General features: G+C 36.6%; 1 protein-coding gene across 1 annotated transcript in view; it reads right to left on the reverse strand.

Annotated features, from left to right (window-relative positions):
* The window catches only part of PRKAA2 (protein kinase AMP-activated catalytic subunit alpha 2), a 47,289-nt gene that overhangs the window by 18,095 nt on the left and 7,719 nt on the right, over nucleotides 1–21,475 (reverse strand). Inside the window, exon 2 of the mRNA XM_081057884.1 lies at nucleotides 8,275–8,416. Coding sequence (XP_080914010.1) covers nucleotides 8,275–8,416 — 142 coding nt within the window. The remainder of the gene's footprint in view (nucleotides 1–8,274; nucleotides 8,417–21,475) is intronic.

The raw sequence follows: 21,475 nt of genomic DNA on the forward strand, positions 1-21,475 counted from the left end.
TCTTGGAAAGGTTAAATGATACCACAGGATACAATCAACAAAATCAAGAAAGTAGACAAATGATAAATAAACTACAACAAATAAACTACAAGGGAAAAAAAAAAAGAGGAAGGGGAACAGATTAAAAGTAACTTAAGAAACATATTAACCAATTATACATTGTATAGACTGGTTTTGATTCTGATTCAAACAAACTCACTTTGAAAACTATGAAACAATCAAGAAAGTCTGAATACTGACCAGAGAGTTGACAATATTAATTATTTAATTTCTAGGTTTTAAAGGAACTGCGCTTGTTATTAAAATTAAAAAAGAAAAAGTCTTTATCTCCCAGAGTAGATACTGAAGAGTTTACAGGTTAAAAATAGAATATTTGAGATTTGCTTCAAAATAATTTAGAGTGGGAGAAGTGGGAAGAAGCAGACAAAACAATATACTGACAATTGTTGAAGCTGAATGACAGATACATGAGGCGTCATCACTTTACTTTGTATACATTAAAAACTTTCCATAATAAAAAATTAAATAGATTAATATGTGTGAAAGTAATCTACATAGGACAAGATCAATAAAATTTATTTATTTGTATGTTTCTAGGTACTCAAAGCTGAGCACATTAAAAAAAATAACAAAGAACATTAGCTCTATTTGATCTTTTTTTTTTTTTTTTTTGGTTGTTGAGAGCCCACTGGCCCATGTGGGAATCGAACCGGCAGCCTTTGGAGTTAGGAGCATGGAGCTCTAACCGCCTGCGCCACCGGGCCGGCCCACATTAGCTCTATTTGACAAAATAAAATTCTTCCTAAAATATTACAACTCCCCCCCCCACACACACACAATTTTACGAGAGTAAAAACTTTGAAAACAAAAACATAACATTATTTTTTTTAAAAAAACATAACATTTAATGTTTTAACTGATGGTTGCATTTAATGCCTATAAATGACCAATTGTTCTACTTTTGAAAATAGGTTTGCTTTGTTTATAAACGATTGCCTATAGTCTGACTGGTCACGAGCAATATCTAATGCACACTGAGTTACTATGTATTTAGGGCCACTAAGTACAGCTGTGTAGTTTTTGCGTGGCTTAAAGGCACCCAGTGGAAGGCACAGGTAGAAGCTGAGAAGTGGCCCAGATGCCATCCTTAAGTAGTTTTGGTAATTAGTTCACCCAGATGGGGCACCTTTTATTAAAGTGCACAAAACAAGTATGTGGTACATGGTGGTTCGAGTTACTATTTCTTACTAAAGAGGAGGGGGAAATGGCCAGGAAGTTGGTGATATAACTACATACTATAAATTTTAAAAGAGGACACATCATGTATTAACATTTGAAAAAAGTAAAATATTAAAGCTATGGTATTGAAAATGATTACAGATTTTCAGACCAAGTATTTCTAACAGCAACCTTTAGTCTTCGGGATGAAAAAGGACAAGGTACCGCACTTACATAAAATAAACTAGTGTAACTGAGGAATACAGTTGAGAGTACTTCAAATGAGCTGTAGGAAGGGAATTTTACCGAGAACGCTAGAAAATTCTATAAAAGCCGTCCTGAACTCTAATCGAATAAAAGGAACAGTGTAAAGCCCGAGCCCTTACTGTGTCACCTCACTGTAGGCTAATCTGATTTATTAACAAAATTCTCAATCACTTGTGTGCTCTGTACATCTTTAGGGCATAAGAGAAAAAAAAGGATGAAATTCTAACAAATTTAGCAGCTGATTTTTCCAACTATACCACAGGTCTTTAATAGACATTAAAGAAACATTCTTTTCAAAACACAAATCCGTTCTTCAATAGATTCCTGATTAGAAATTTTCAGGGGTTTCACTAGTGCTCCCCGGGCCTGCGTTCATCAGGCCCCTGCCTCTCGCCGTAGTGCTGTATCACCTTCGGTTCCCACTACTACGGTACACGCCGTCTTTTCTTTGTTAGTCATGCTGCACTGCCCCCTGCCGCAGCTCCTTGGGTAAGCGATTCCTGCTCACCTGACTCCTATCCCATGACCTGGTGGGGTGCACCCTTTAACTGGTCACTAATCACCCTTCAGATCTCAGCGTGAAGGTCACCCCCACCAAGTCCAGATCAAGACCTTTTTGCTCTCACAGGAGCATTTTTAACTTCAGAGCATGTATCTCAGTTTGTAATTATACATTTATTATGATGATCACATTCATGAGTATGCGCTCAGTAAATTTCTATAACAAAATAGGTATTGAAATAAATACATAAATTAACACCTTTAAATAATGTGAGCAGCTTCGAGTCAAAACCAGATTAATCTGAGACTGCAAAATTACAACAAAACCTTAAGCAATAACAGTTTAATTAACCAGAATGAGGTGAGGAGAAAGGGAAACATAATTTTTAGAAGAAAAAAGTCCTAAGAAAAAAATGCAAATGTAGTGAAAAAGATAATTTCCAGTGTTCTAAGCCTGGCCAGAGTAAGCCAAATCTTTTGTGCCCTCTAAAATAATAATTAATCACACTGAAGCATTATAAGAAATTCAGTCATGAATCACACATGTCATTTTCTTAATACAACAGAAAAGGAAACAGATGTGCTTTAGAAAATTTTTCAGAAACAGTATTTCTAGTTAAACAAAAATAAAATTCAAGCACCAAAAAAAACTGAAATACAACAATATTTAACAGTCAGGCAAATAAAGAAGGGACCATAAAAGAAAGTCTTAAGATGGGGCAAGAATGAAAAAAAAAACAAAACACCACAAAAAAAAAACAGAAGATGGTAATGTCAGAAATCCAGGGACAGCATTTCTCTCTTTCTCTATTTTTTTTTAAGGAGGGCGCAGCTTACAGTGGCCCCAGAGGGGATCAAACTGGCAACCTTGGTTAGAGCACTGCACCAGCCTCCCTAGGACATTTCAAGGTGGTGGTGGTGAACAATGGTAAAGAGCTGTCCATAGGTTGAATAAGATAAAAACTCTTAAAAGAAAAAAAAAAAGCAGACAGGCAAAAGCATTTCTACCAAATTAGGAAGTATTGATCTTTTGATCAGTTAAAATAAAGTTTTCTTAAAAACTATGGGGGAAAGAAAAACAAGGACAAAAATTAATTCAACAAATTCTAGTTCATAGGAAAGTTTGGAGTTTCCTTTCAATCCTGTTTATTCCTCTTAATTTTCTCCCAGTGGTTTGTTTGGTCTTTTTTCTTCAATTCGAGTAATAGTGCAATTGTGCAATAAATAGCCTTCATTCTAGCTTTCAAACTTTCTTGCTAACTCTAGAGGCCCCAGGAAACTATTCTTAGCAGCTAGCCCAAGACTGCACATAACAAACAAAACCACTAAAAGGATCAGGTCTCTCTCCCTGTTTAAATCACTAACACTAATAGAGGCTATGTCAGTAAGATTGTTCTGTAGCAAGAATACATAAGTGCTTTTTTTTTTTTTAATTCAGATCCATAATTAGAGAGGCGATGTAGCTGAATGAATTAAGCTCAAGGCTGGACGCCAGAAGCTTTAAACATCAAATTCACCTATGCCAATTACTTTCTGACCAACCCTAAGAACGTTCTATATAACTCCTTCAACAAAACAAAATAGCAAATAACTTTTAAAATCCTAAACCAGCATAAAATAATTAGTCAAACTAAAATTAAACAATTATAAATAATTATAGAAATTGAGGAGAGAAAGCAGTGGTAGATATGACATCAAAAATAAGTCCTCATAACAATTGCAACTGCTTACTCACAAAATTTGGCTTGTGTTTGTAAGAACAGCACAGTAACTAGGGCTCATACCCTACATATGAGGGTTGGCCCTCTAAGTGACGAGGTCAAGAAACAACGCAAATACATAGAGAGCTGTCCCTTCTCCAGTCTCACTCTGACATGTGATACTTTTAGTATGGCTTCCCAGCTTTCTCCTCTTACACAGAGTGGCCACTCAGCAAGGAAGAGCAAAGCGATGTAGCTTAGAAGTCACTCAATAACTAGAACAAAGACATCGTTAGCGTGGAGTCGAAACCAGATATGAACTATGTCAGCTAACTGAAAACAATTCGGAATCATGAAAGAGGGCTGGAATCAGTGCCTAGGTTGCCAATTTCTACTTTGGGTCAATGTACATCAAACACTGGGCATCACACCAGTGCGAACACGTCTAATCCTGAAATAACACATGTGGTATCCCATTTTAAAGTTAAGGAAACAAAGAATAGGAGAGGTAGTCACTGAACTCATAGGTGGTATGTTAATTCTTACGATAATCTTAGAACCCCGTATACACATGCTCCGGATCGTGTGGAATGAAGGTCCTAGATAACCTGACCATCAAGCCCTGCCGCGCAACCTCAGGGCCCTCACTTCTTGTTTATGTTGGTGGTCAAGTGAGCTTGGAGTGGAGATCACATGACAGGGCCTGCAGCTGACGTTAGGGCGGTGTTTTCACAGTGCCCGTTGAGCACTGAGTCATCACAGGTGACCCAATGGCACGCCGAGCCCCAGGAAAGCCGTCTCTGAGCCGTCAATGGTATATGCATGCTGTTGGTAAGATGCACTGAATGGGGCCCTATCACTGAACACACCAAGTTGCAACAATTCACTAGCAATAAACACAGCTAGCGACAGGAAAGACTAAATGCATGTTCCAAATCCCAGCAATAACCAGATCAGCCACTCATTGAAGGATTTCCAGAATGCTTATATTAGTTTCCTATTGCTGCCACACTTCAAACATAGTGGTTTAAAACAACAAAAATGCATTTGCTTATATTTTTGCAGCTTAGAAGTCTGACACGTGTCTTGCTGGGGTGTCAGCAGGACTGCACTGCTTTCCGGAGGCCCCCGGGGAAACCCATTTCTTTGTATTTTCCAACGTTTGGAGACCACCTACACTCCTCGGCTCACGGCCCCCACCCTCCATCTTCAAAGCCAGCAACCGCCAGTTGAGCCCTGCTCACATCTTTTCACTCGGACTTTGCTTTCACCCTAAAACCTCTTTCCCTGAATCATTTGACTCCCTCTTCCACTTTTAAGGACTGTGATTACAGTCCCAGGTTACCAAGGGAAATCTATTTTAAGATCAGCTGATTAGCAACCTTAAATCCATCTATAAACTTAATTCTCCTTTGCCAAGTGACGTAACACTCACAGGTTCTGAGGATTGGGACATGTTGGGGCAGGGCGGGGCATTATTCACTGACCACAGCCACTATGCTGGCCTTGTCATGAGGTATAAACAGTGTGTCTCTACCGGATTATCAAATTGCTCCCCAGTAACACTGACATGCAAAGATTGCTCGCTGACAAAGTTCTGGCTAAATATAATTTCTGATTATAATGAACTAGCAAACAAAGCCTCAAAAATATTAACACTATTTTTTTTTAGAGTATACTTATATATTTCTTAGAGTATACTTACAGGCTTTCTCCAGGACAATATTGCTTGAATCAAAATATAAATATAGTATTGGACCTCCTTCTACTAGTTCTACTATTAATCTAACTAACAGCGACTTGGTGTTTGCAAAACACCGTTGTCACCTATACTATAGATAATACTTTGAATGTCATTGACGTCGTTGTCTTATTTGTATCTAAATTGTCAATTTATTTTGGTTTCATAATTGTGTCCAAGCCATGGAGCTTATACTTAGTTCTTTGTCTCTGTATGTTTAAGTAACGGCATAGTTTAACAAGAGGGATACATTCTGAGAAATGCATCATGAGGTGATTTCATCGTTCTGCCAACATCAGAGTGCACTTACACAAACCTACCATGTTTCCCCGAAAATAAGACCTAGCCGGACAATCAGCTCGAATGTGTCTTTTGGAACAAAAATTAATATAAGACTCTGTCTTATTTTACTATAATGTAGGACCAGGTCTTATATAGAATAAGACTGGGTCTTATATTAATTTTTGCTCCAAAAGACACATTAGAGCGGACTGCCCGGCTAGGGTTTATTTTGGGGGAAACAGGGCAGGTGGTACAGCCGACTGCACACCTAGGCTGTATGATAACAGCCTATTGCTCCTAGGCTACAAGCCTGTACAGCAGGTTACTGCACTGACTACTGTAGGCAATTGTACCGTGATGATAAGTATCTGTGTACCTAAGCATAGAAAAGGTGCAGTAAACACTGGTATGAAAGATTTTTTTTTTAAATGGTCCACCTGTATAAGGCATTTATGATGAATGGAGCCGGCAGGACTGGCAGTTGCTCTGAGTGAGTCAGTGAGTGAGTGGCGAGTGAGTGTGAAGGACGAGGACACAACTGTCCACTGCTGTCCACTTTATAAACAGTGTCCCACAAGCCCTTCCCCTGCTTCCTTCTGACAAGGTCAGAAATAGAATATCGAAGCCATCAATGTTGCTCCAGTGAGCAGAGACGTGGAATGGACAGATTGGAAATATTGGGGAGAAACTGGTGGGGAAGGCATAGGTGACCACAACAGTGACTGTCAGGAGGGATTGGAATGGTGGCCTGAGGATCAGTGGGAATAAGAAACCAAGATGGAGAGAGAAAGGAACATAGGGGTTTGTCAGGGCAGTGTGGTTTTGGTTATTGCATGTTGGAACAATGGGCAGATTAAGGAACTTTGTGGTGTTCATTTAAAGGGGGTGGTTAACATGGAGAGGGTGCAGAACTGAGGACTCAAGTGTTTTGACTTCGCAAATTTGTTTTTGGTTCCACTGACCCTATCTGGCATAAAGGGCTATCTCTGTCACTGAATTGATGGAAGAAATAAAACTTATCTATTTACATCATTACAATCTGAACACATTCCCAAAGTACGCGGAGAGGTTGGCTCCACACTACCACTGAAAGCTTTTACTAAGGTGGCAACGGCACTTAATACTTGTTAAGGAAACTCCTGTGGACCTGTGTCCTTGTACAGGATCTGAGGTCTGCCATAAAGAATTTAGTGCCCTCTGAGCAGGATGCACTGGGGGAGGGGGGAGGGTCAGGCCCCTCTGTGCTGACACAGCTCAGTGGCTGACTGAGTGGGATGTCATCTGTACACCAAAAAGTGAGGTGCTGTGTGTAGGAGGGAATCTACTGCCAATCCCCACAGATACTGCTTCTGTCAGAGAAAAAAAATTCTTCCTAAACCACATATCCATCCATTTCTTACAAGAAACTCGGCTCCATTACAATCTTATGGAACCAACATTGTACATGCAGTCCATCGTGGACTGAAACGTCATCATGCAGTGCTTGAATGTATATTAAAAATAATTAAGGCAAACAGGGGATCCAGAAATTTACACTTCCTTTAAAACGGGTTTATATAACTCTCAGGTTTGAAAAAGACTAGAGTACTGAAGTAGATATTAACAGCATGGCATTTGGAATCAGATATGAACTCAATTACCAGCTCTGCAACTTACTGTATTTTTGACCTCGGACAAGTTGCTGATACTCTTTAGATATACAATTTCCTTATCTATTAAATGAGAATAATAATACCTACCTTATAGGCTTAGGATGAAAAGAAATTATATATATGTAAAATGCTCAATATAGTTTCTAACCATTATCAGGTACTCAATAAGATTAACATTTATTTTATAAAACCCTATCCAAGCTTTAAGATAAAGAAACAAAGATAATTTTCAGTGTTTGGCATATTTTCTCAATAGATATTAAACTGCAACATCAAATGATTTAATAGACTACTGTTCCATATTAATGTCTAAATTTTCTGTAGGTCTAGTTGACTTTAAATTAATTATCCTTCTATTTAATTAATTAACCTATTATTAATCTCTAATATTTACTTATTTTTAAAGTTTATAATTTGGCGTATCTCCCCAATATTCATTTGCCTTACTATCAGTAATTAAAGAGCTTTACTACCAGTAATTAAAGTAATAATTGGAATTTTGTAAGTAATATAGTATGGTGGATAATGTTTAACAGTTACTTTCTACCTTCTCCAAAAAGAAAATACCCTGATATGTTAATGAAAATTGACTAGAAAAAAATTACAAAATGAAACTAGAAATATCAAAGTCCTAAATGAACTTGAAAGTGAAAGCTAGCAGGAAGAGTCAACTTCTAAGGCTTATTTTCATCACTTAAAAGAAAACCAGTACCAATTTCAAAACAACTATTAATTCTAAACCATAAGTATGCAAAGAAGGATTGATGGAGGCTAAATGAATTAACACTTGCTCAATATAAATATGAAAAAAGTATTTTTATAAAAGGTTAACTAAAGATAAACACTTATTTGTAAATTCATAGCTATTTCAAGACAGTTTCTCTTTTGTATTATCAGGTACAAAAATACTTACAGTTTGATAATATGAGGATGACGAAAGAGTTTTAGATTCTGAATTTCCCGTTTTATTTTTCCAACAACATCTAAACTGCGAATCTTCTGTCTATTTAAGATTTTAACTGCAACTTTATGGCCTGTCAACTGATGTTCTCCAACTAAAGAAAAGAAAAAGGAAAAAACAACAAATGCTGTCATAGAAACATAATCATTTATTCATGCTTCCTTGCACTGTAACCCCAAATTTCTTTACTCATATATACCACTTTTATGTCATTTATTGCATAGAACTGAAGTACCTCTCTTCACTTCCGTCTCTCCTACTAGAGTACTCGCAGGCACTCCTTGAAAATAAAAACCATAGCTTAGTCTCCTCTATATCCTCAGCACCTAGCACAGAGATGTTCACTAAATATTTGTGGAAAGGATTACTGAATTATGTTTTCCTACATAAAATTATAATCAAATTTGGAACATCTTTTGGGTAGAACAGAATTCACTATGTTTTGTTAATCTCTTTATTTCCCCTCTTCTGGTTAATGCCAGTCATTGTATTATAGAAGAATATATGATTGCTGTAATATATTAAAACTCATAGCTAGTTTCATTACTATTTCATCAGAAAATTCACATGTAGCCCTTTTTTTTTGGCCTTTTCCACAAAGCCTTCTTCCCCCATCAGAAGAAATCCAATATTTATTTCACCCCGTTTGATGGAATCTCTACTTCCTGCAAACCCTTATAGTACGTTTATAAAGCTCATGTGTCACTTACCATTTTTAGGCTATTATAAATATTTGTGTTTTTCACAAATCACATGACATGAGCTATCAGTTCATACCACTCTTGAATGAGACAGTCAGTATTCATCTGAACCTCCCAGAAAGTATGTAGCAGTGTTTTATATATGCTAGATGCTAAATAAATACATATTGTGTTCAAGGTAACAACAGTCTTTCCCTCTCCTGGTATACTTAAATACTATTCAAATGAAAACCCCTCAATTGGGGAACAGATGTTTTAGCCCTCCTCTCCTATTTCCCTCAATTACTATTCTAAGCTTTCACCATTGTCCTCACAGCACCTGTTCACTCCTTGACCCCTTTCAGCAAGCAAATTTCCCTTTCATTTCTTTGGGGAAAATGTAGTCATTAAGAATGATTTCTGGTCTTAAAGGCTTACTTATATCCACATCCCGCTTTCCTCCAGTCTCAGAGATGTTTTGGTCCTCTTCCTGTGCAAGGTCAGCCTCATCAATTTATACCCTTGAACTCATCTTTTCTACACTCTCCTTATATTCAACCTCTTTATTTTCTAATAATTCGTTCTGCTCAGCCTATAACATCCCATCCTTCTCCCAAATCTTCCATTTACCCTGTATCTTCCACTAGTTTCCAAAATCTGTCTCATCAAAAAGTCTCAAAAGAGTAATCTGTATTAGTCTTCTCTTCTTCCCTTATCACCATCCCTAAATTCACTATCTGGCTTCTGCCTCCACTCCTCTACTAAAACCAAAAGGTCACAAATGTCTCACTAATTATCAAGCCATTTATACTTTTCAGTTCTCAGACTACTGTACAGTTGACCCTTGAACAATATGGGTTTGAACTGGGTGGGTCTTCCTATACATGGGTTTTTTTTCAATACTATAAATGTACTTTTTCTTCCTTATGATTTTCTTAGTAACATTTCCTTTGTTTAGCTACTTATTGTGACAATATAATATGTAATACATATAACATACAAAATATGTGTTAACTGACTTTATCTTAACAATAAAGTTTATGGTTAACAGTAGGCTAAAGGTAGTCAAGTTTGGGGGGAGTCAGAAGTTACGTGTAGATTTTCAACTTTGCAGGGGACTGGCTCCCTTGGCTCCTGTGTTGTCCAGGGACCAACTATAATCTCTGTTGTACTGGACAATACCGATCACTCTCTCTTTTTGGTGGCACTGCTCTCTCTCCTGGTTCTACTCTCAGATGGTCTTCATGGCCTCCACCTGTTCTTTAAGCGTTAGTTTCCCCAGGTTTCTAACCTAGGCCCAATGTAGATCCTTAAGTTATCTCATTCATCTCTCATAGTCTTAACTACTACCCATATGCCAATAACTCTGCCCATTTCTTCAAATTCATAGATTTTAAATTCATATAGCAGCCCACCAACACTTCAAATTTAACACATTCAAAATGAAGCTCAGCATTCTATTCCTCCTCCTCCACCAAATCTATGCCCTTTATTTCACTGGGTGGCACACAGCCCACATGCTAGAAACCAAGGAGTCAGGTGACATTCTCTCCTAAACATTTCTTGAAGTCAAGTTTCAAATCATTTTGGCAAATATGTTAATAACAATGACAGAGGTGACAATGACACTTATTAAGTGTTTATTATGTACTAAGTATTATTCTAAGTACGAAATGCCCTGCTCACTGAACCCCATAACTCTAGAAAGTATTATTATCCTCCACTGTACAGATGAGAAACCTGAGGCACAGGGAAGTTAAATTACTCATCCAAGGTGCCATAGTAAGTACTAGCACAACATGCGGTCTCCAACTGTCTCACTTCAGCTCAGAGGCAGTAGATGTGGAGAAAAGGGAACTCTCATACACTGTTGATGAGAATGTAAACTGGTACATCCACTACGGAAAACAGTATGGAGGTTCCTCAACAAATCATAAATAGATCTAACATATGATCCAGCAATCCCACTCTGGGTAGCTATGGAAAGAAAATGAAAACAGGATATCAAACAAATATCTGCACTCCCAGATTCATTGCAACATTACTTACAATAGCCAAGATATAGAAACTAAGTATCTATTGACGACTGAATGAACAAAGAAGACACCCTACAAGTATATACATATATAATGGACTATTAGTCGTGAAAAGAAGGAAATTCTGTTTGAGACAATATGGATGGACCTTGAGGGCGTTATACTAAGTGAAATAAGCCAGACAGAGAAAGATGAGCATTGCATGTTACCACTTATATGTGGAGTCTTAAAAAAAAAAAAGTCAAACTCATAGAAACAGAGTAGAAAATTAGTTGCTGAGGGCTATGGGGTGGAGAAAATAGGGAGAGGCTGGTAAAAGAGCATAAACTTTCAGCTATTAGATAAATAAGATCCGAGGATCTAATGCATAACACGGTGACTATAGTTGATAACACTATATTGTATAATTGAAATTTTCTTGAGAGTATAACTAAAATAGTCTCACCAAAAAATATAAATATATACATAAAAATACATAAACGTGTGGTTATGGATGTGTTAATTAACTAGATGGGAGGAATCCTTTCATAGTGTATACATATATCAAATCATCATGATGTATGCTTTAAATATCTTACAATTTTGCCAATTATAACTCAATAAAGCTAAAAAATTTTTAATCATTTTTTTAAACAGTATTATTCGGTCTGATATCTGAGGAAATAGTGACTCATTTATCTTCATACCTGAAAGAAATTTTCCCCCATGAAACGATGGAAAAGAAATGGCATTTTCCCTTGAAAGCACACTGATAAGCTAAATGGATACCCGAGGTCGAGCTGAATGGCTTAAGAATGCCCCCTCAGTTTGCTGAACTATATTAGTGTCTATTGCCTATAACTTACGTGAATTAGCACTTAGTTATAATTAATTTCAAATAGTTGTCTCATAATCACATTCTACCTAAACGTCAAATGATATTCCTAAGAATCTTGTTACTATAAACAGATTTAAGACTAACAATTTCGTCTATGTGTATTACAGCCGTACATTTTTCTAAGGAAGTAACTAAAAGAAAAGGCTTGTATTCATCAAAGTTTTATTCCTATTCATTGATGCAATCTAAAAACATTTACTGAGTACCTTCAACATGCCAGGTCAGTGTTGATCAAAGACACACGAAAAGAGAGGTTTAATAGGCCTCTATTCAGCAATAAGAAGGCTACAATAAGTTATTTAGGGTAGCAAATCAGTCTGAAGACTGTTAGGGACACTTTATTTGTAAAGGGGGAACATAGATGAGAACGAACATTAAAAAATCACCAACGATGGACAACTTGGTCATAACTTACCATGTAGATAAGTAAATATTCAGAGCAATGCCTATTCTGACAGGAGAAATAAGGGGCGCTCATCCATAGAACAACTATTTAATGAAGTCCTATATGGTAAGTACTGTACTGGGCACTTGGGATGTAAGTGGTGAACAAAGGAGATCTGTCATGCTGCTAGTTGTCCCAATGCCTATTGCACCCTTCTTTCCCAGACGTTAAGACTCTCAAATTACAGCTGACCACATGGCTACCCAGAACAATGACTGTTATCTAGCATCTCTTATAACTACTCATACATGTGGCCATGTGACTATGTTCTGGCCAATGACATGTAAGCCAAATGTCCCTAGCAGCTTCTTTTTCATCCCTTCCTCCATCCTGAAGTCTGGAATTTCAAAGCCACCATCTCGTACTTTTAGGATAGGGATAGGCAGTTGGGACCCACAGAACAGACAAGACCATGCTTCTGATACCATCAGGAATGATTCATGAACAGGCAGGAACAGGTGTTTCAGACTGTTACAAGAGAGCAAAATACTGCTTTGTGTAAGCCACTCTTATTTTGAAGATTTCTGTCGTTCACAACTAAACCTAAATAATAACACTATTCAGAATACCTTAAAACTCATAAAAGGTTTGAACTTACTTTTAATTCCCAATTTTGCTGAACTGCCATCCGTGAACTACCATGTTTCCTGAAAATAAGACCTAACCGGACCATCAGCTCTAATGTGTCTTTTGGAGCAAAAATTAGAACCCAGTCTTATTTTAATGTAATATAAAACCGGGTCTTATATAAGACTGGATCTTATATTAATTTTTGCTCTAAAAGACACATTAGACCTGATGGTCCGGCTAGGTCTTGTTTTGGGGGAAACACAGTAATGAAAATAAATTATAAGGTACTGCCCATACAATTTCTTAGATTAAAAAGACTGGTAAACAAACTAGAAACAGCACTTGGACTAAAAAGAATACAATAAAATCCTTTTCTTAAAGCTACACCATATATTCCAAATATAACTTGATTCTTTTTAGCCAAAAGTTATACTTCAGAAAAAAAAAAAGATTCTTATCAAATTCAAGTTTTCAAAAACCCTTCATATTTAGAAGGCACTTTCTAAATTATTTTGAACTACAAATGACTATGCATGAAAGATACACTACCCAAACATGTACCAATCATTACATGAGATACAGCATTTGATGGAATCAGTAAAAATTTAAAATAAATATATTTATCAAGGATATGGTAATTATCCCTGAAGAATGACTTCATACTTACAAATGTAGAATATCACCCTAAATAAGCCTTTTAGAGATCAGTTTAAAAAGCAGATGCATTGTAACGTTGTAAAGCTCGTTAAGTATAACTCTACAAGACAAGTGAAAAAAAACCACAAAGCTCTAAGGTTATAGCAGTGGGTACCTGCTATAGTATCGCACAGATTCAAAATAACTTAAATGGAAAATATGGTATTCTAGAAAGCCACACTAGATTATTCAAACGGTATTCCCAGTAATAACAGAAATCTGAAATGTAAAGTAGGTAAAAACACAGTATCTGTAAAACAATATTTACATATATTTTAAATATATATGTTTATCTAAAATAGTTATATATTATTAATGGAGAAAAGACATGTTCAAAAATATTTAAAGCAGCTTTATTCTTAATAACCAAAAAGTAAAAACTACCCAAATGCCCATCAGTAACAGAATGGTATATTCTTAATATAATGTACACAACAATAACAATGAACACATTACAACTACACACGACATGGATAAACTTCCCAAACAAAGTAAAAGAAGCCAGACACAAATATCAGTCTGTTTATATAAAGTTCAAAAATAGGTGAAACTAATCAGTGGTTAGTGGTTACCCTTGGAGGAAGGAGGTGGATGGAAACAGTCACTAAAACCGGACACTGCGGGGCTTGTGGAATACTTGTCATTTTTTGCGTCATAGTGGTTATATGGGTATGTTCAGTTTGTGAAAATTCATTGAGTATTTCTGTAAAAAAAAATCACTTAGAATGTATGCAACTTTTTGTATATGTGGCATAATTCAATAAAAAGATTAAGAAAGAATGTTTGGACAGCATTACAGGCATACCTAGGCTATGACGAGCCAAGGGACACCATGTGTGTCAGCAAGCAGGGCCTTGTCAGGTGTCAGTCACCCTTTCTTCACTCATTTATATCAAGAGCCTTCACTCGGAAGTCAGGGAAGTCATCCGACGCGCACACGTTCTGACCCCTACCATCACCAGGCGCCTGCCAAAATAACACAAGGCTCCTTTCTTCTTCACCCATGGTGAAACAAAACAGTCTCAGTGCTTTCCTCCAAACTTCCTTTCCCTGGAAGTCCTTTAAATTTCTCTAAAGGATAGTTCTAAGTAGAAAGCAAAAGACTTTATTCCTTTTAATCTAACTCTGAATAAATAAGCACTACCAGAATTCTGTCAGGTAAATATCATTACACCCAGTTTATAGATGAGGACACTAGGAATTAGAGTACAATCAGTGAATGACAAGCTGGTACATCTGCCTCCAAAGCCCAAGCTCACAACTCCACTACTTTACCTCCCATTAATGAGGCTCTTTTGATTATAACATATCAGGAATGCATACTTGCATGTTTATCTTTTCATATCAGGCATTTGAGTTGGGAAATTAGGGCACTGAAGGGATGGGGTCTAGAAGTGATAGCCTAAAGATGGACCTGGGACAATGGGTGAGAATAGTCAAGTAAGGAGAACTGCTGTGTTCAGATAAAATGCAGGCTGGGGCAGAGCTGTGGCCTTTGCTATAGATCAGCTATACTAGTTATTCATCAGAGCTGCCAAATGCCAAGAAAATAAAACATGGACTGAAACAGTCCCATAATACAATAGGTAACATGCACTCAATTTCTACTGAAAGAACTCATGTATCCTTGACATTTCTCTCCTAGTTGTTTTTACTCTGTTGGTCTCTGTACTCATTTGTTCATTTATTCACTCAACAAATATACTGAGTGTCTACTGTATCCGAGGCTATCCAAATGCTGAAAATACAAGTATAAATGGAACTTGCCTTATGGTGGAGAATAGAAACAATAAACAAATATATAATGGTGATATAATGGCAAAAAATGAAGAAAATAAAGCAGAGTATGTGTGACAGAGGTGGAGGTAGGAAAATAGATCAGTAAAGGCCTGAAGCTGTGATTTTTTAGCAAAGGTTTGCTCTACATCTAACTTCTTGGATAACTGATTGCATACATGATATACTGTATTCTGCTTTATTTTTAAAACCCATGTTTATACTGGCTTCAGATGATAATTTTAAAGTATTTCTTTAAAAGTGAGTCAATCAAGAATTCCATAGGAGAATCAACTCATGCTTTACAAAATCATTCACACAGAGTCAGAAAAAGCTTTCCAGTATAGAAGTCATTATTTAAAACTGCTGGAGAAAGTATTAGCATCAAGGTCAGAGATACAAGATTTTTAAAAATATTCATAGATATCCTCACTCCAGATGAACAGCAGAACCTGCCAGGAACGCGTCTAAAGTTTCTTAAATCATCCCGTCTTATGGCTTTACATCTCTGATCCTTATGTCTACATGCTTTGTCTCCTTCTTCTCCTTCCTTTCTTTTCCCGTCTCTGCTTCCATCCCCATTAATTGCCCTTAACGGAATAAACTTTTTGTTGTATATATTTACTGAACAAAATTGTATGCTCCATAAAATTTCTCTTTAAGATAGAACTGTGGAATGACTTTAGAGATCCCTCCAAAACAAAATGAGAAACATAAACTGTTTCTTACCTTTGGGGCCTTAAGGTTTTCATTTTAGTGGTTACCCTAGGGATTACAACACACATTCTTGACTTATTAGAATCTAATATAAATCAATATTTTACCATCTCCTAGATGATGCAAGGACTTTCGCACACTTTAACTCTATTTTTCCTCTCCCATTTTTTCTGTTGTTGTATTTTATTTCTACATGTATTTTAAATCTCACAATACATTATTTTGTATAGTCAATATCTTTCTGCCTAAAGAATTCCCTTTGGTGTTCCCTTTACTATGAGTCTGCTGGTGACAGAGTTTCTCAATTTCTGCCTACCTGAAAATATATTTCACCTTTATTTTTAAAGGTTATTTTTGTTGGGTACAAAATTATAGGTTTACAGTTCATTTCTTTCACCTTTCTAACAATACCACTACACTGTTTTCTTACTTTCATTGTTTTTTGTTGAGAAAGTCAACTTGTTGTTCCATTGAAGACAATATGCATCTTTTATCCTCTGGCTACCTTTAAGATTTTCTCTTAACAGTTCCTCCCATCTCTATATACATAGATGCAGTCTACTTCAATATAGGAAAGCCTCAAGCAAATAGAACCAGTTTTGAACAGTTTTCCAATGATGTAGCTAGGAATGGCTTTCTTGCATTTATCCTGCTTGGGGTTCGGTGGCTTGATGTGTTTAATCCCATTAAAGTTTTAGAAAATGTTCTGCTACTATCTCTTCAAATATTGCTTCTGTCCCATTCAGTCTCTCCTCCCCTTCTGTAATTGTATATAGTGCCTATTCTGTATGATCATCAGTGATCTTGGGTTCAAAATGACATTCACATTCACAGGACAGAATAGAGAGTAATCTAACACCAATTTTACTTAGTTTTTAAGAAGTATTTAAGAATGTAAACACAGCATATCAATATGACCAAATCAAATACATCTTCATCAGGAGTCCTTAAAACATCCCGTTGCTGCTTCCAAAACCCCTCATCACACACAGCAGACCAGGTTGTGGGGGTTGAGACCCACATGCATCAACACAATGTCCTACAGCATTCCTAAGTCTCAGACAGTAACTACATCATATAACAGCCCATTCATGCAGCTTCTAAGCCCCCCACAAGGGGTGCACTGAGTTAGAAGAGACACCATAAGGAAAGCTGAAGGTCTGTTTCCCTACAAGTTTTATACTGGTGAAACAAAGCAGTAGCAATGTACTCTCTTGGGGTAATAACATGTCTCTTCATTCTCCCACTCCAGATGTCACAGGTCATTTCTACAGTAAATATGGGGGTTTGGCACCAGCACTGAAAAATCACATTTATCTTGGTAGATGTCCAGAGAAACTGTATTAAAATAAGATAAAACAGAGGTCATCTTTTGATAGGGGAAAAAAAATAAGTCTGCAATTAATTTTTTTTCTGTAAGTTCCAATAATACATATGTTAGACTTTTCAATGTGTTCACTTTTGTCTCTTACACTTTCTTTCCATCATTTTATCTGTTATACTTCAGTCTAGATAATTTCTTCTAAACTATTTTCCAGTTCACTAATCCTTTCTTCAACAGACTCTAATCTGATGTTACACCATCCATAGAGTTCTAACTCAACTATTGTATTTTTCAGTTGTGGAATATTTTTATTTTTATGAGTCTCTGTTAAAATTCTTCATCTTGAACATATTAATCAGTTACTTTAACATCTGTATCACTGTTTGTTTCTGTTGTCTTGGCCTTGTCTCCTGGAATGTTGAACACTGTGAGAAAAACTGTATAGGCTCCAGCTGATTTTATTTTCTATCTGCTTATCTGCCTCCTAAAGATCTGAGAAAGATCATCTTAATACTCTAGGATTAAGTTGATTCTAAGAAGAATTTCGATCTCCAGGGAGTTGCAACCAAAAACCCAACTGCTAACCACGGACTCTGCTCCTTGATAAGATGTGAACTCCAACTGTTGTCTCCTCAGGACTTGAATTCTGCTTAGCTTTTCTGCCTTTTACTCACTGCTCTCTCTGGCCTCTTACATTTACCATTATTACAAATTAGCAAATGACTCAAAGTCAAACAAAATGGCAGGCTCACTCCACTGCATTTTTATTCTGATGGGAATACTGACTGCTCAAGCCCTGGCTGCCTTCAAACAGATTTTTAAAATTTCTCCAGATTCTCTAATTGTTCTTGACTAGAAGGTTGGTTTGATACAAATCAGAAGTCACAGCTAGCTATGGAAGTCAATCACAGCAAATAAAATAGATGTACAATAACAGAATATTAAGGTTAAAAAGAACTTTAAAGATTATCTATGCCAACCTTCCATTCAAACTAGGAATTTTGTGGTAACAATCTTGAAAGATTATCATTCAGTATGTAAGGAAATATGTCAATGACAGAAATCTGATTTGTGGTACAAATTGTACCACTCAGAGGCAATTTCCTTTATAGAAAGATCCTTATTTTTCTGCATTATAATTTGCCTCCTTAAAACATTGATCCAATAGTCACAGTTCTATCCTTCAAAGCATTATTGAACATGGTGACTTTTTTCCCCAGATCATGGTACTTTAGCTGTTTAAAAATAGCTATTGCGCTTAAAATATGTCTTCTCACAGTATAAAAAATATTTCATATCATGTTTCCTTTACTATGTCTCATATGGAATACTTTTTATAATGGTCATTCTCTGAATGAAATATAATTTGGTAAATTTCTTCCAAATTGTGGTGCCAAGAACTGAACCCAATATTCAAAATTTAACTTAATCCAAAGTACAGCAGGACTATACTAGCTCTACAACTACCAACTAATATGGCTTCTACACAGCTATTTTCCATCAACGATTTAAGCAATCATAATATATAATTTCCTGTTTGTGGTCAGCTAAAACTTCAACATCTTAGGAACTACTATTAATTATACTACTCTTTTATGCACCTGTTTTTTGTTTTTGTTTATAACCTAAGTGCTAGATTTGACACTTATCCCTATTAAATTTCACCTTCTTGATTTTCACCTAGCAATCCAGTCAATATAGATTTAAATTCTGATTCTATGCTTTCTCTATTAATTACCTCATCTAGCTTTGTGCCTTCCTAAATAAGAAATCTTATTATATTTTTTAAATAGAATCAATGACTGAGATTTCCCTTTAGGATGACACCTAACTTCTTTGGGAACAGTTGTTCAGCAATAAGCCATTCAGAGCACATTTCCTCATATTCACAGAGCTACTATAAGACACAAAGTCAAATTTCTTTTTGAAATCAAATTTATAGCATACAGTATAACTGATATCTAACTGAATTAGGAGAGCACTAAGGGAACCTGGTATGAATCTGAGAAAAATGTGGATTCATCATATATCATATTTGAGTTAGAATTCAAATGTCAGAAAAGAATCATTTAAGTAAATTCTGTGATGAATATTTCCCCCTGTTTTAATTTAGTAAATCATCTGTTGTAGTGATATGGGAGAGCTCCCCACCCCCACCCCTCACCCCTGCACTATAGGAATTTTAGGTCTCCTTTTCCCTAGTTTCTTAGCTCCCTAGTTCCTGCCCTTAATCCCCTTTCAAATTAGCTTTTTAACCTTAAACATAAGATTGCTCCTAGCCTGAATCATAGGAAGTCCCCGGACCCCCTCCTCCAGGCCATTCCAGGCCCAGCTCCTGGGTGACCAATGCCACCTGAATGACTGGATTAACCAGAGGAAAAGGCCACAGGCTCCCCAAAGCTGAACAGAATTTCTATCACACAACCACCTTGCGTCAATGGTTTTGGGTCCTGCTCCTTGGGCCTACACTTTTAACTCTTTAACCAACATCTATCTCTCCTCATCTAGGGGCTAATGGGATACAAATGATGCCCCAGAAAGACTTCCAGTACGTCCCATCCAAAGAGGTCAACATGGCCTTCTGGGCAGATCCCAAGACCTCTTCCCCTCATCTAAGATCAGATAGGGCGAGAGTTCCAAGAATCCCCAATAGGTAGGGACTATGGCCACATCCAGCAGGAAGCAGACACAGAAGAGACCTCCTGCCCCTCAACTTCCCGTAGAGATTTATGGGGATCACGCCTCTCAAGGGAAAATGAGGCAGGCAGTTAGAGACAGGAATGGGGTCTCCAAACATTCCTGCATGGTTCAACACAACCTATGGAAAGCAACTGCCCAGAAGACCTCCCCTCCACACCCAAATCTTTTTCCCTTATCCACTATAGCCATCAACCACTATGAAGAAGCTAAAGGATACAAAATACCCAACTAGATTAGACCTGCCACTCACACCTGTGCAGTAAAGGCTACTATGACCTTCATTTCAGCTGGGCCTCATTATACCATCGTTGTAATAGTATACATATGCCCAGAAGTTCATTCATATCATTATAACAGACAACTCTGGGAAGAAACATGCGCAGTCTAAAAAGAAGAGATAATAGCCTCCTGTCAATCACAGGTGACAATCAAATGGTCCCACACCTAGAGAGGAGTGGCCCATTCTAGAAGCGAAGGAAATAAAAACTGCAAGTCCTCGCCAGCCAGAGTCTTTTGAGCCACTCTGTTGCTTGGGCCCGCTCCTATGTCTTTGGAGTATACTTTCGCTTCTAATAAACTGCTCTTTCACCACTGTATTTCTGTGTCTCATTCAATTCTTTGCTTGAGACACCAAAAACCTGGGCACCGCGCCGAGAAGGGCCTACTCTCCAGTAACAGTAGCATCGCCACATTTTCAACACTAGTAAAAATATTTGCGTAAAATTCAATATGACTAAGCACAGTAAATGCTAAATATATATGTATATATATATATATATATTATTTCATTAAGTCTAGGAGAACAGAAGTCAATTATGTAATATGATATACTGCCACATTATACTCAAAAACATTAAGGAAATAAGCACAGTGTGATATAATATAGATGATGTATTACAGAACTGTACACCTGAAATCTATGTAACTTTGCTAACAATTGTCACCCAAAAAACTTTAATTAAAAAAAAAGAAAATTAATAAATTAATTAATACTTATGGTATTTATCAAGTAAGAATTTATAAAAATTTAATGGTACACTTAAAATTTTTATTCTATTATTTTCAGTTGTGATAGCTAGGTAACTAGTTTAAAACTAATTTGTAATTCAGAAATGGAGAGATGTTAAATGAGAACATATTGCTCATGGTGTTTTTAACAGTACATAAAATATATAAAATAATATTAAGAAAAAATTCTGAAAAAAAGTATTTTAATAAACTGATACATGGGCATTCAAAATAAGAGACATTATAGCAAGATCTGAAAATTATTTTGACTCATATAATGGGTGTTTCAAAAATCTCAGGGCAAATTAAAAAAGAAATATTAAC

The sequence above is a fragment of the Rhinolophus hipposideros genome (genome assembly GCF_964194185.1).
Source record: "Rhinolophus hipposideros genome assembly, chromosome: 8".
Classification (NCBI taxonomy): domain Eukaryota; kingdom Metazoa; phylum Chordata; class Mammalia; order Chiroptera; family Rhinolophidae; genus Rhinolophus; species Rhinolophus hipposideros.